A 17,026-nucleotide genomic window follows, 5' to 3' on the forward strand; every position below is an offset into this window, starting at 1 on the left:
AGTGACACCGAATTATAGCAAACCGCTAGTAATAATTGAAATAGCGACAATAAAGAGACAGAGATTTAACGTGGAAAACCCCAAAAGGGTAAAAACCACGGGCAAGGAAAGAAACGTTTCACTAATAAGAATAATAGGAATTACACTTCTCTCTAATTACAAGGATAAGCACTAATCTTTATATCTCTTGTAATTAGGAGATTAATACTCACTAATTCTCTATTTAACTCTTTTAGTATACAATGGAGAATGTGTTTTTGGGATGTTGAATGAGCTTGCTTATGATGATATTTATACTAGTAAATATTGTGGTAGGTAAATGTGTAAAGATGTAGCACACAACATTGAAGCCTCCATCATAATAGTTAAGCATCAAAAACATGTGCTAGTTGACCAATTCCATTCAACTTCCACCAACCATCTTAATATTTAAACAATCTCTCACTTGAAGATTTGATTGAAGCACAATAAATCTTCACACGATAATTCTTCCTTGCCAATGACGTTGCTTACGTCTCTGCTAGGCCGCATGAGGAACGGCACCAAATAAACTTGTCACGATTGATTGACTTTGTTAGAAAATCAGCCACATTGTCGTCAGTATGAATTTTCTACATATCCACGGTTCCTTCTTCCACTTTCCCACGAACGAAGTGATACTGAACTCGTATATGCTTTGTCTTTGAATGAAATGCCGGATTCCTTGCAAGATGCAAGGCACTCTGGTTGTCACAAAATAGAGTGATATTCTCTTGTTTGTGCCCGAGTTCCTCCAACAACATCTTCAACCATACTGCCTCTTTAGTAGCGTGAGTAGCTGCTACATATTCTGCTTCTGTTGTTGATGTCGCCACAACTGACTGCAGTTTTGAAACCCAGCTTACTGTTCCACCACAAAGTGTAAAAACATATGCAGTGGTAGATTTACTTTTATCCATATCACCTGCATAATCTGAATCAACATACCCTTTGACAATAAATTCCGGTTCCCCATAACATAATGCAACATCTAAGGTACCCTTAATGTATCTTAGGATCCTCTTTACCGCATTCCAATGCTCTTTACCAGGATTCGCCATGTACCAACTAACTACTCCCACTGCATGTGCAATGTCTGGTCTTGTACATATCATTGCGAACATTAAACTTCCCACTGCTGATGCATATGGTACGCGAGACATCTCCTTCATCTCGTATTCACTGCTAGGACACATAACGGAGGATAACTTAAGATTAGTAGGAAGTGGGGTTGAGATTGGCTTACTATCTTGCATATTGAAATGCTCCAAGATTTTCCTCAAATAATTCTTTTGAGAAAGCCAAATCTTCCTATTATCTCTGTCTCGGTGAACTTGCATCCCTAGAATCTTGTTTGCGGCACCCAAGTCTTTCATTTCAAACTCCCTAGCCAATTGAGCCTTCAGTTTATTAATACGATCTTTGTTGGGGCCTGCAACCAACATGTAGTCTACATATAACAGCAAAATGATAAAATCCTTGTCCCCAAACCTCTTGAAATATGCACAAGGGTCTGCATAAAGTCTGTTATATTCAAGGCTCATTATAAAAGAATCAAATCTCTTGTACCAACATCTCGGCGCCTGTTTGAGACCATACAGAGATTTCTTTAGCCTGCAAACCAAGTTCTTTTTTCCTTGTAGTTCAAAACCTTCTGGTTGAAGCATATAAATTTCTTCTTCAAGATTTCCATGAAGAAATGCAGTTATCACATCTAGCTGCTCTAGATGCAAATTAAATGTAGCACACATTGCTAGAACTACTCGAATTGTTGTAAGTCGAACCACATGAGAAAATATTTCATTAAAGTCCGTACCTTCTTTCTGAGCATATCCTTTAACCACCAGTCTTGCACGATACCGCTCCACTTGATCATCACCATTTCGCTTAATCTTATACACCCATTTATTTCCAATAGGTTTTCTACCTTTCGGCAATGGCACAAGTTCCCATGTTTTATTTTTATGAAGAGCTTCAATTTCTTCCTGCATAGCTGTCATCCACTGAGATGCATCTGAATGATTCAGTGCCTCGCGAAGAGTTGTTGGCACTCCTTCATCTGTTAGAAGATAATATGCAACATTGCTTTCCATAATATAATCTGAGTGCCCCCCTGGACGTTTCCTTTCCCGATTAGAAATACGAGTCGCTGGAGCTTCATCAACGACTACTTGATTTTCATCGTGCTCTGGTACTGCTTCAGAAGAATCTTTATGAAATTCATTACCCACCTGTATCGGTATAGTTTCTTTTGAAGTGCTAACATCTTCAATATCTTTGTCTTCTGTAAAGACAACATCTCTGCTGATGACTACTTTGTGGGCAGTGGGGTCCCACAAGCGATACCCCTTAACTCCATCAGCATACCCCAAGAACAAACACTTTCTGGACTTCGGATCCAACTTTGTCGTTTCTTGAGAATTGTACATTACGTACACAGGACTTCCAAATACATGAAGGTCAGAATAATTAACTGGTTTTCCAGTCCACATTTCCATCGGCGATTTCAACTCAATTGCAGTTGATGGTGACCGATTTATCACGTAACAGGCAGTACTTACTGCTTCAGCCCAGAATGATTTTCCCAAGCTTGCAGTTGCCAATATCGCCCTTTTTTAATCTAACAAGGTTCTGTTCATCCGCTCTGCCACTCCGTTTTGTTGAGGAGTGTATGCCATCGTGAACTGCCTTTTGATACCTTCTTGTTTGCAGAACTTATCAAATTCATCACCAGTGTATTCTCCTCCATTATCCGTCCTTAAACACTTTATCTTTTTACTAGATTCAAGTTCAACACGCGCTTTGTAAACTTTGAAAACTTCAAACACATCTGCCTTCCTCTTGATTGGGTACACCCAACATCTCCTAGTGTAATCATCAATAAATGATACAAAATACTTTGCTCCTCCTAGGGATTGAACTGGTGCTTGCCACACATCAGAGTGAACCAATTCTAGAACCAATTTACTTCTAGAATTTGATGTGTTAAACTTCAGGCGATGCTGTTTGCTGATTACACAATGCTCACAGAAAGGTAGCGATACCTTTGTAAGACCAGGAATAAGATTTCTTTCAACAAGAATCTTCATACCTTGCTCAGACATGTGTTCAAGCTTTTGATGCCATGTCATAGCAACTTTATCACTTGAACTATTCGAAGCAACAGAGGCTTCTGATTCCTGTACCGTCTCGCCTTTCAGAATGTATAAATTAGCACCCACCTTTTCTCCTTTCATAAGTACAACCGCGCCTTTCTTGATTATCATGATCTTCTCATGTATCACAATCTTACAACCAAGATCATCCAATTGTCCTAAAGACAATAAGTTCTTCTTCAAACCCTCCACGTGTCGTACACCTTGAATAGTACGAACTGTACCATCGTACATCTTCAGAATGATATCTCCAATTCCAATGATCTTTAGTTCATGATCATTGCAACTGTATACAGATCCTCCTGAGATACGTTCATATTGTTTGAACCATTCTCTTCTAGGGGTCATGTGAAAAGTAGCTCCCGAGTCAAATAACCAGACATCAACAAATGTCTTTCTGCCTTCATTTGCTACCACTGCCTCACTAACCAAAGCAGTCCCATCATCTGAAGTGCTTGCAATATTTCCTTGAGGATTTGAGTTATTTAAACTCCGACAATCCTTCTTCAGGTGACCTTTCTTACCACAATTGTAGCCTGTATAGGTCTTTATCTTTTTAGACTTCAGTTTACCATGATTGTGACTCCCACTTGGGCCACGTTCCGTTGATCTCCCTCCTGACACCACCAAGGCCTCCACTTGTCGTGAACCGGCATGTTTGTCTTCCTTGTTATTGCACCGATTTTCTTCTTCTAGAATAGCAGCCGCAACTTCATCATAGACTAGATACTCCGAGAGAACATTATTGGTTAAGTTAATAATGAGTTGATCATACGAGTCAGGTAGACTCTGAAGTAAAAGTTCAGCACGTTCTTTTGGCTCTATATTGCAACTTAATGAAGCGAGTTGAGAAAATAGAGTATTCAAAGAATTAATGTGCTCATTAACTGAAGTAGATTCATTCATGCGTAGCGCATAAAGTTTCCTCTTAAGGAATATCTTATTGTGGAGTGATTTGGTCTCGTACAATTTTACGAGGTGATCCCAAATCTCTTTCGCCGTCTTCTTTTCTTCTATGCTAGACAAAACGCCATCTGCTAGTGCCAGATGAAGATTTGTGATAGCCTGGCCGTCCATCTCTTTCCATTTTTCATCAGTGACTTCGGCGGAACGTCCACTGATGGCCGCCAAACACTTATCCTTTCTCAGGATAGCTTTCATCTTTAGTTTCCATAACGAGAAGTTACTCCCGTTGAACTTTTCAATTTCAAATTTCGTAGACATTGCTATAATTATAATCTTCTTTTCGACAATACTATTTTTCGAGAAATAGTACCCACGAAAATTTTATCTTATCGAGTGAAAATAATCTTACTTATTTTTTGATGTGGACGATCCACTCCCGTGGCAACCACAGAGCATACGATAAGTAGATTAATACACACTAGATATTAGACCTTAGCTCTTGATACCACTTGTTGAGAAAAGTGACACCGAATTATAGCAAACCGCTAGTAATAATTGAAATAGCGACAATAAAGAGACAGAGATTTAACGTGAAAAACCCCAATAGAGTAAAAACCACGGGCAAGGAAAGAAACGTTTCATGTGATGACCCAAAAATTTCTGACCAAATTTAAACTTAATCTTTGTATGATTAACATTTTCAACACGATAAGCAAAGTCTGTAAAACTGAATCTCAAAATTTTTGAACTACTTTTATATACCCTTCGGTTGTTTTCGACAATTCGCGAACAATTATATGTAAATAGATACATATATACTATAACTTGAAAAGGTAACAATGTATTAATTATTTGATACCGTACATTAAACTTATTGGTTTAAATATCTATTTGAATATATATGATAAGTTGAAATATTTATTATTAAAATTTATTTATAAATAACTTCCAATGTGTATTTAAAAACTGATTTATGTATATTAAAAAGATATATACATATATATAATTTCAAGTTATTTAGTAAACGATAGTAACATTTTCAAATTGCTAAAGTACCCAAAATGCTACAGTGTTTTCGAAAATCACTATTTGCTACAGTAAAAATTGCCTTTGCTACAGTGAATTGCTACAGTGAAATTGACTTTGCTACAGTGAATTGCTACAGTAAAAATTGACTTTGCTACAGTAACTTTGCTACAGTGGTATATTTTATGGATGATTTAAGACTATATTTTGACAAAGGTACGATTCACGAAACGTAAAATACAAGTTTTCTCAGCGTACGAAAGGGCGTTCGAAAAACCGGAACCGGGACATAAGTCGAGTGACAACGTACGACTTATCGGAACAAAAATTACAAGTCAACTATGCACGTGAATTTAATATAATATATAATTAATTAATTTAAATTATATATATTATATTTATATTTATTTTATATTATGTCGACAAGCTAGGAGCCAAAACAATGTGAGCTGTCCCTGGTCCTCATGCGAGTCGCATGGCCAGAAGGCCATTTCCATGCGAGTCGCATGACTCCAGATTCCAGGCCAGGTACTATAAATTCAGGTGTTTCGCTCGAATAAAAAAATCAAACACACATACACAAATATATATTACTCCGTATAATATTTATTATTATTATTATTATTATTATTATTATTATTATTAAGATTATTATTAATCTTATTATTAGTATTATTATTTTTGCGATACAAAAATAATAATGTACATAAAATATTACGACGGAGTACTGTCCAAGTAATTTTCAAAACGAGTTTCCGAGCGAGCTAGAGCTAAGGAAAATATGGGTTATTGCCAAGGAGGTTATGGGTAATGTTCGGGGGTATTTTTGTGAATCAAACCTCGTGTTTATTATCTCCGATGCGTCTACATGCTTTCCTACAATATTGTATATCAATATTAAACAGTGAGTTTCATATGATCCCTTTTTCAAATTATATTTTTGGGCTGAGAATACATGCGCAGTTTTATAAACTGTTTTACTAAATGGATACAAATACTAAAACTGATTTTGTGTGAGTTTCATTTGATCCCTTTTACTCTCTACATTTTTGGGCTGAGAATACATGCAAATGCTTTATTAACCGATATACAATATTTATATGCGTGAGTTTCATTTGCTCCCTTTTTAATTTCTTTTGCAATATATATTTTTGGGCTGAGAATACATGAACTTTATATTAAACACAATGGATACAAGTACATACTAAATTCTACACTGAGTTTGAACCGAAAATCCCTTAGCTTTGGTAACTAGTAACTGCCAGTTATAAGAACTGGTGGGCGCGAGTAGTAGTATATGGATCCATTGGGCTTGACATCCCCGTCCGAGCTAGAGCGCTAGCCTTTTAACGGACGTATGCTATTTGAGAAGCGTACACGTTGGTTTGCGTGTATTATTAAGATGATTATACAAAGGGTACAAATTATATATACGTTAAAGTTTAGTTACCAGGGTGCTCAATTTCGTAGAAAATTTTGATAAACGTTTCTGGATGAAACAACTGAAATCTTGTGATCCACTTTTATATAATCTTTTGATAAACGTTTCTGGATGAAACAACTGAAATCTTGTGATCCACTTTTATAGAATATATTGATAAACGTTTCGGATGAAACAACTGAAATCTTGTGATCCACCTTTTATGTAAAACCTATTGATAAACGTTTTGAATAAAACAACTGAACTTTTGTAATCCACATTGATATACGGATTATGTGTAATATTAAAACTATGAACTCACCAACCTTTGTGTTGACACTTGTTAGCATGTTTATTCTCAGGTTTCCTAGAAGTCTTCCGCTGTTTGCTTAGATGTTAGACAAGCTATGTGCATGGAGTCTTACATGACATATTTTCAAGGAAACGTTGCATTCACCAAATCATCACCATGTATCTTATTTTGACTACATTGTCAACGGAAATACTGTTGTAAACTATTATTTATGGTGATTGTCTATATGTAAAAATCATCATATGTCGAAAACCTTTGATTTAAATATTCATTTATGGTGCGCCTTTTCAAAAGAATGCAATGTTTACAAAACGTATCATATAGAGGTCAAATACCTCGCAATGAAATCAATTAATGACGTGTTCGTCCATATGGATTTGGAGCGATCGTCACATTTCACTAATAAGAATAATAGGAATTACACTTATCTCTAATTACAAGGATAAGCACTAATCTTTATATCTCTTGTAATTAGGAGATTAATACTCACTAACTCTCTATTTAACTCTTTTAGTATACAATGGAGAATGTGTTTTTGGGATGTTGAATGAGCTTGCTTATAATGGTATTTATACTAGTAAATATTGTGGTAGGTAAATGTGTAAAGATGTAGCACACAACATTGAAGCCTCCATCATAATAGTTAAACATCAAAAACATGTGCTAGTTGACCAATTCCATTCAACTTCCACCAACCATCTTAATATTTCAACAAGTTGGAAATCAATGTAGATGATGTGGATGTGGCAGAGAAGAAACGGGATACGAAATTCGAAGCGGCGTACGTTGCCCTGGAAGCTATTAACAACAACCTTGAACTAGCAAAGAAAACCATGTTGAAAGCAAGGTTAGAACTTATCGAAGAGTAATGGGATAGATTTATTAATTATAGCACATTTCTTTATTTCATGCATTTTTTTTTTTTTTAGAATTCTTTTCATTTGGATGTGTTTGTTTTTTAAATTTTCGGAATTGAATGTCATGTGGATGTGTTTGTTTTTTAATTTTCGGAATTGAAGTTCACTGCTTGTTGGTTTATTGGCATTGTTTATCATTGATCATGGTGTATTTTACATATTTTGAATTTGTGGTAGTTGCCTGTTGTTTCAATTTATGAAATGTTCTGAATAAATTGATTTTAGTTTCAGTGTGTTGTACTTAGCAACTAATAAGTGGGCAAAAAGAAGTATGCATTATGTTGGTTACAAAAGTTAAGTAGAATACTGTTGCGGTTATCATAGGTTGCCTAACCATTTTTGTCACTGTACCTGCAATATTTACAAACAAAAACTGGCCATTGGCTTGTTTAAGTTCTGTACCTAGCGAATTCGTAGGGAAAATTCCTCCGTAAGGATAACAAAGTTGGCAAATTTTCTACAAATTGTGTGTCATGATGTTAGCATACTCACCTGAGTTGGCCATGATGTTAGGCAGTGGGTAACCGTTGTACCTGCAAACCGAAAACCGACTAACCCGATTGTTAGCTATAGGTAACGGCTGTAAACGCCTATCGATATTATACATGAGGGAATGTTTGAAGGTCACGTCATCTGGGATTAAAAGTTTGAAGAGACAAATAGAGGATCTGGTGATCAAAAAGAAAGAAGTAGACTAGATTACTCCCAGCTGGGCCTTTACAAAAGGAGTTTAAGTCAGAAATATAGTTTATGAGGATCATTTTGTTATGATTATGCGTTTTTTTGTTCGAGTAATGACCTTTAGACAGTAACTAAGTATGCTTATTTATTGAATTTGCTATGTGTCATGTTCACCTAATAAGACTGTTATCAGGCCCATTCAATTAGGCCTATCAGGTTTTTTTATGTACTGTATATATCTGCTTAAGTTGGCTTTTGTACTGGTATGTAAGCTAATTAATTTGGTTAATGAGTTTTTCACGTATCAAAGATTTTTTGGTCTCAAATTACAAACAAGGGTAAATTGTTAAGACACATAATGAAGTCTATAAACTTTTATTAATAAAGTATTAATCTATTTATTATTAAGTACTCTCTCCGTCCCAATTTAATAGGCTTGTATTTTTTTCGGGATTTTCAATTTAATAGTCCATTTTCAAAAATAGATAAAAATAATAAGGTAAAGTTTTTTTATAAATAAAAAGGTAGGTAAAAAGTATGAGGTAAAAAATGAAAGTGAACAAAAAAGTACAAGGTGATGATGACATTTTTTACACTGTGTATTTTTTATCGGGTGACTATTATACGTGTTTTATATAAAAATAGCAATAATCAATTTAAAAACAGGTATTTGAACTTTAAGATTAATAAGGGTATTAAAGTTATTTGATCATATTGTGTATCAAACTATCAATTAAAGTTGATTGTGAAGGAGGAAAAATGTAATTCAAACAAAACAAAGTTTTTAGGAATATGTGATAAACTGATAATCAATACGCAAGTTTTGATTTGAGTAAGTTTTGGTCCCTTTTTGGTAATCATCTAGGTTCCATATGTGATGTAATAAAGTTTATTATTATATAATGGTTTGTAAACTGAACAACTAGCTACGAGTAGTAAACAAAATAATCCGTAGAATATGTTTATTTAAGGTCAATTAATTATTCAAGCTATAACCAGAAACAATTATAGTATATAATATGAAGGAAAGTTGTAATTCAGTATCTATGCTCCATCTTCTCTCTTTCTTGGTAAGTGTTAATATACCTACATCCACAAATCACATAATCAGCTCAAGTAAAATAACTGAATTTGGAAATTTTTTTTTTTTTTTTTTTTTTTTTTTTTTTATCAGGTACACATATAGTCAAACATTTAATTGAGAATATATGCAGGATGGAAAGCGATGCAAGATGAATAAAGTATGTTTTCGATATGAAAACATGTTTGTTGTGCATATTGTTACTGCAGAGTGAAGACTTATGTTCAAAACTAACTAGCAATATCATATCATATATTGGAGTGGTTAGGAAAAAGGGTCCGAAATATTCAAGAGTATAACAAGGTTAGACTTAGTACAAGTGGGTAAAAATACTTTGCTTCCCTAAATAGCCTGAAAACCTTATATGTTTTTATTTTCATCCACGTCTAGTTTAAAAATGCAGAAGGTTTAGGAAATGTACGTTGCTATCTTTTAAGATATCATCTTACACATTTTCTTATAAAAAGGCACACACACGATTACAAATAGTACTACATGAAAATGCATTTTAACGTTTTGAAAAAGAATGGTAGTTTAAGTTACAAAATAGATTAAAATGGAAAATAATCAAAATATCAACTAGTCGAAAGGTCAAAAGTTACCAACAATGCAGGAAACGATACTAATATTAGTAACTAGAATATTGAACAAATTGGCTATCAATTACACATTTCCTATCCTTCAAAAAAATATTTAAATTGCATACATTTTGCATGAAATTTATAAAAATTCACATAAATATTTTATATGTAGAAACAAATCAATTAAAACGAATCATGCAATAAAAAGTGTCACTCAAACGAATCAAAACATAAGATGCACACATTGATAAATGTATGTAGATAGAGATTATGGATTCGTTACATACGTGTAGGTTCCGACAATGGGACCAACTAAGAGAATCGCGTTAAGCCAGTTTTCAGTTACTTTGTGGGTCATCTTGTTTACGAGTTCCTTCCATAAACCAGGCATCACCTTTTGTTGATACGGTGATAATCCGTACACCACGGACTTAATTTTCACCGGAACTTTTCCCATTTCTGATCACAAAGACTTAGAAATTAGAAATAAATTTGGAATTTGTTATCAACAAAATTAATAGACACCATTTGTATAGCCAAAGAAGCCGAATAAAAGGATTAGATGCAACAGATTTCCATCTTTTACGGATCAATAGCTTTTTTAGGTATTTGGTTTTAATGATTCAACAAAAATGTACTCCGTAATACAGAAATAAGTAAATAATAACTTAAAATTACTTTTAACGTAGAAAAAGTCACTTAACTAATTAGCTTGTTCTGGTTCGTTGATATATTTTTCTGATCTAAGGTATTAAAAATCATGCATCGGTTCATTTATAACCCTAATGTTGTATTTTTCTGATCTAAGATCTTAAAAATTGTTTCTTCTATTTGAGGGTTTTGAAACCAATAACGATATTTTCATCATTGTTTTTAATAAATTCAATAAAATAAAATTGGGCATTGAACTTTTGTACTGTACAAACCCTCAATGCACACATTTTGATGAACACATACGTAAGCTTCAGAAACAAAGCTCACAAGTCAAAATACTAGTAAAAACATTGTTTTCTAGCGGTCGAAAACCACTTGTAGCACAAAACTTATGTAATGTCATAACAAATTAATCCAATAACTATTTCTATTTCCGAATCAAGGCAAACAGAGAAGCAATTAGCATTCCAAAAACTACGTTAACCAAAAATAGATAAGCCAAAAATAGGCAAAACTACAACACCCACAAGCTCTCTTTCTCACACTTTTTCCTTGTTTCATCATCTCAACATAACGATCATGGTTTCAGCAAGAAGACAGTAACCATTCGGGCCCACAAACCATGGACAATGCATCAAGCAGCAGTTGTATATTTGCATAGGATGAGATATCAGATATGGGACCCGTCACCAAGCAGTCTTGGCCCGTTTCATGCTACTGGAACTAAAAGGCGACACACTTCCCCTAGGTTGAGGGCTCTCTTCTTTAAAGTTGGAGTTTAGCAAAGCAAGCTCTCTTAACTGTTGTCTCTTGTACAAATCCTGAGACTCGTCCTGAAATATAATGTGACAATCAGTAGCTTGTAGAGGTGGCAAAATGAGCGGGTCAGACACATTTATGCACAAGAGAAGAAATTAATAAACGTACCACAGGTTTGAGTAGCTCTTCGATGATTTCTTGTGCTTGTCTCAAACGTACATCGATGATGCTTGCAGGCAACTCGGCCTCAATCAAGATGTGAAGTGGTTCTACAAGGTGCTCATACCCAGGTCTACCCCTCAAACTATCCTCCTTTATGCATAAACATTTTAAATAATAAATAAGCGATTAACACAACATAAAATCTATGAACCTTTATCCCCAAAAAAAAATCTCTATGTATTAGCAACTGGTAACCAAACCTTTTAAAACTTTAGAATGTGATAATCCATATTCATATTGGAGGGGAGACTCAATCGAGACAGGGACGAGTAGGGCATTGAACAACGTTAGACTTTCAGTAATAAATGAATTAAAGACAAAATTATGTCATTAATCCCTAAACTTTGTATAAAACCGCGTATGTAACCTTTTTTTTTTTACTTAGGTGACCTTGACTAATCAAATTGTTACACCGTAAACCTTGACACTGACGCCCATTAATTCCATCTCGTTAAGTTTGGACACGTGACTCGCAAGTGAGGGCATGTTTGTTCATTTCTTTTTTTTTTCACCCTTTTATAATTGTCATTCTCAATTCATATCACGTTCAACCTTTATCTTCTTCGTAAAAACCCTCCAAACCCCAAATCCCATCATCCAACATTGATCAAACAATGTCGCTCGATTTATTTAATTCGATTCGAACGGAGATGGGATCGTTCATCTTATGCACTTTGTCATACCATATAAATTTACCATGCCAATCTCCGTTCGAATCGAGATAAATAAATCGAGCGACATTGATCAATCGACGTTGGATGATGTGAATTGAGGTTTAGGGGTTTTTACGAAGAAGATGAGAGGTTGAATGTGATATGAATTGAGAATGACGGTTTAAAAAAACAAAAAAAGGAAAAAATATGCCCTCACGTGTCCAAACATAACTGGATGGAATTAACAGGCGTTAATACCAGTCAACAGCGTAACAATTCGATATTCGAGGTCACCTAAGTAAAAAAAAAGGTCACCTACGTTATTTCATACAAAGTTTAGGGACCAACAGCGTAATTTTGTGTAAATTGAACATTGAACATATAGTATATATTACATTACAATTATATCAAACATAAAACATAATTACTTTAAATTACCATCCCAAGATAGCCCAGTGGTTGGGGCCTGCCATCCTTGCAAGAGGTCTCATGGGTTGCGTACAATACAGTATGGAGTTGAATTTACCCGCCCTCCGGGTAACCCGAACATGAAAAACCTTAAAACTTTTTTTACTTTAAAAATAGATATAAGACACAAGTATATAAATTAGAAAAAATATTAGAATTTTGACCTTTGACCGCCTCAGAGCCGACTCAGACATACTTTGACCCGAATTGTTTTGTATTGATTGACTTTTTAACCGTATTTGGGTGAAACGGGAGGGGTTAGTCCCCAAACCGACGTGTCAAAAAGTGCCTGAAAGTCTGAAACGCTAAAAATCTTTCAGTAACAAAACCAAAATAACTTAAAAGCTCGGATTCCCCAAATATTATATGTATACTTACCAAATTTGAAGAAACTTTAGAAAGATATGTAAAACTTCCAAGTAGCAAAAGGTTAAAGACTTAACAAATTGGATTTCCAATGTTAGGAGTATTCTTGCTTCCTTTTTAGATAATATTTTAACACGTAATTATGAAAATATCAGATTTTCCTAGCTAAGGGTATTCATCTGCTTCCGGCAGAAGATATGATAAGATTTCAAATTGGATAGAACGGCAAGGTACCCGAAACTAATATATACTTTAATGAGTCAAAATGTACCTTTTCGGGGTCTTTAATAGAGCCCTGACCTCTAATAAATACACGACATCCTGTTGAGGCTTCAACTCGCTTCAATGAATTGCCTCTGGGACCCAAAAGCCTTCCAACAAAGTTGAACTGATCAACGATTTTCAAAACAAACTTCAATAAGTTTTGCCACTTTGGTCAAAGATTGTGGAACTCAAATATGAAATATATTTTGATTAATTATTAATAAATTTTCTAAATCGTATAGCTTACATTTGGAAAACTGTTTACGGGTATGTCCAATCGCAAGATTCTCTTTGTAATGAATGAACTCGGGTTTGCTGGTGCTGCATTCCACTGATCCATTGGCAATCCTTGTTGCATACCTATTCTCTGCAACAACAACAACAACAAAAAAAAAAAAAAAGATTAAAGAAAAAAAAGTTCTGTCGCTAGAGTTGATTGTGTGAAAAAGGAACATACTTTCACATTTATACATAAGTATGTACTTTATCAGTCATAGCAATGAGCAATATACTCACTATAACCAATAATAGTAAACCCATTAGCATGTAAATAATCCATGCAAGAATTTATACTTATATTTTTTGTTTCTGATTTAGTTACATTTATAGTAAATCCATTTATTCGGATAATTGGAGGCGCAAATGAACATATACTTCTAAACTGATAGCATGTCAAAAGGGAACAAATTCAAAATATAGATAAAAAGGGAACGGGTCAAACAGTTGAGAAATTTGTTGAAAGCATATTCAAGTGTTTACAACCTCGCCATTAAATACTATAGTATCTTTTGTGAAACTAAACAATACGATCCAAAAAGCGTTACCAGGTCAAGTCAACCCAATGACCATTCAAATTTATAATGTTTTGACCTTCTGAACCGCCTATATTGCCACCTATAACTGTTTAGTTCTAACACATTAAAGTCATGAAAATATGGATCAACAAGTATAACAAGGATTTAAACATAGCCTTTGACCAAAATGGATCGTGAAATAACATTCACAACTAGTCACGTATGAAGATAGCAAAATGGGTGGGTTGAGTAAAGAGTCGAAACGAATGGGTTGGGTTGACACGCAAACACCTTCCGATCATTTTTCTTAAACAACTTTAGCGTCAACCATAATTACAAAAACTATTCAACAATAAAAATCGAACATTGTGGCAAAAGAAAAATGATAATAATAATCATAATGCAATATAGAACACACTATGCAATAAAAATTCAGTTAGAAAGGACTTTCGATTTCAAACCTTCTCCTATTTAGCAAAAGTTAGTGAATTTATCCATTTGAACCGATAGAAATATAAGTAACCCAAAAAGGTACATTCGCTTTTTTTTAAAGGCAAACACACACCCAACACGATTTTTTACACGAATATATACATAATGTCCACCACGGACTTGAATCCATGACCTCAAGGTCGAAGGGGCACCTCGATACCGCCAGGCCAATGGCCCTTAGGTCAAATGGGTACATTTGTATATGGAGTCAAGATTGCCACCATTATACTTCATAAGAGAGGATACTACGAATAACAAATTATTGTACTTGGACGACTTTGGGTACATTCATATATAAAGGGGTCAAGATTGCCACCACTATACTTCATAAGAAAGGATATTATGATAAGCAATTATTGTACTTGGACGACTTTATAATATAAAAAACATAAAATGGTAAGTACAATAAGTACATTTACCTCGTGTTGAAGAGGACTCCAGCCCGCATTTCCATTCCAACGGATGTCGACATCAGGGATAACGTCTAACGGGTTCAACGGACTCGGGCTACCACGTTGCAGTCTGTCAAAATCATTATAACCTTGATTCGGCATCATTTGAGAAACCCTAAAGATCTCTGTGAATTAAATGAAAGAATAACTTAAGTAATCAGCATTTAACAATAAATCTTGCAAGATTAGTATGTTTATGAGATAATACTAGATTATTACAATCACAAAGAGAAAAATCTTTTGAGCCATAAACACTTCATTGTTTGCAAAAAGAAGTTGCGTCTACATTTTCATGATTCATTTTCTAGTTTCTAGAAATGGTGTTGTTATTTTGGCATGTTAAGTTTCAGTGTGTGATTGCTCAAAGCCTCACAACACAATCACTCATCTCTTTTATAAGTAAGCGTAACATTTACAAACGCTTGTAGATAATCTATAAGACTTCAATGTTATATACACGTCATACTTCACTAAAACATTTTATGAAAACAGTTAACTCAAATTCCATTTTCTGTTACATAGTAAACCTTATCATCATATTCATCAACATTTTTACATCAAAACCATTGAAGTTCAACATACATTAGCCATTCATATGTTCAAGCTCAATGTCCAGAAAAAACCTTATGCAATAAAAGTTTGTTTTTTTATTAAAGAATGCTCTTTTGGTAGTTAATTAAAGTCCCTCGAATAATGGACTTCGATACTTCAATCGAGTTCATAGCAAACAACCAACCCATTAGAGGCAAGAAATCAACATACATTCAAAAACAAAATTAAAAGCATATCAATAAGAATTTGAGTAATCAATTAAAAGATCTTGAAATCAACATCTAACTTTAGAAGGTGTAATGCAAGTTCAAGATTCATTAAAAAAACTAAAAGTAGTACTTTATGCATAACAAACCTACAAAAAAAATTTGAGACAACAAAACTAGATCCAAATAGTGTAAAAAAGATTAAACCTTGATTCAATAATTTACTGCAAATAGGAAGGATTCTTATAAAAGGTGCAAGCTTAAGTTTTTCTTCAAGTAACTCTGCCAGATATGAACTGCAAACATACAACAACCACACACAAAAAACAATAAAATCAATCACAAACAGCCAAAAATCTAAACTTTTGAAGTGGGTTGGAATCAAATCCAAAAATAAAAGCAGATTCAATTAAAAATGATCATACTTTTCAACATCTGGATTCGCCCATATATTTGGAGATGAAGGGGCTCTAGCAGGTGAGTAAGTCAAGTTTTGACCATAGAGACTTGACATGATTGGTGTTCTGTGTTTACCCAAATGGTAGTTTCGCCGCCGTGTACGGAAGTAGATGGCGGAGGTGGGATAACGACGGCAGGGTTTGTAACGGCTGAGCAGTGAGCCCTGAAAAGAGGGGGCAGAGGAAAAGAGGTGGAAAATTGGGTGGCTTCTTAAAGGGAGGTTTTGTGTTTAAACCATGGGTTAACTTTACAATTCCAGTCCTTTAATTTCAGTTTTTTAGATATGTAACCCTGAAAATATAATCACCAAAAAGGGTATTAAGGATGTACCTAATCACAAACTATAAGGATGTACCTAATCACGATGGACTATTAGGATTGAACTAATATGAATGAACCACATAATTTGTTTAGCCCTAAGTTTATTTTCGGATTTGACGTATCACTTATGCTTACACACACACACACACACTCTCTCTCTCTCTCTCTCTCTCACACACACACACACTCTCTCTCTATATATATATCTATATATATATATATATATATATATATATATATATATATATATAATGTAAGCATCAAAT

General features: G+C 34.3%; 2 protein-coding genes across 2 annotated transcripts; both read right to left on the reverse strand.

Moving 5' to 3' along the window:
* Nucleotides 1-9,473: 9,473 nt before the first annotated feature.
* LOC139899098 (cytochrome b-c1 complex subunit 8-like) lies at nt 9,474-10,555 on the reverse strand. The gene is made up of 2 exons (XM_071881913.1): nt 10,386-10,555; nt 9,474-9,522 (listed from the first exon to the last, which is right to left on the reverse strand). Exons 1-2 carry the CDS (start codon nt 10,553-10,555, stop codon nt 9,474-9,476), a joined length of 219 nt encoding a protein of 72 aa, XP_071738014.1.
* A 536-nt stretch (nt 10,556-11,091) lies between these two features.
* Nucleotides 11,092-16,623, reverse strand: LOC139899099 (KH domain-containing protein At3g08620-like). Its single transcript, XM_071881914.1, has 7 exons — nt 16,406-16,623; nt 16,188-16,276; nt 15,190-15,347; nt 13,732-13,851; nt 13,492-13,608; nt 11,680-11,823; nt 11,092-11,585 (listed from the first exon to the last, which is right to left on the reverse strand). Exons 1-7 carry the CDS (start codon nt 16,492-16,494, stop codon nt 11,439-11,441), a joined length of 864 nt encoding a protein of 287 aa, XP_071738015.1. The 5' UTR covers nt 16,495-16,623; the 3' UTR covers nt 11,092-11,438.
* Nucleotides 16,624-17,026: the final 403 nt, after the last annotated feature.

The sequence above is a fragment of the Rutidosis leptorrhynchoides genome, chromosome 3 (assembly GCF_046630445.1).
Source record: "Rutidosis leptorrhynchoides isolate AG116_Rl617_1_P2 chromosome 3, CSIRO_AGI_Rlap_v1, whole genome shotgun sequence".
NCBI lineage: Eukaryota > Viridiplantae > Streptophyta > Magnoliopsida > Asterales > Asteraceae > Rutidosis > Rutidosis leptorrhynchoides.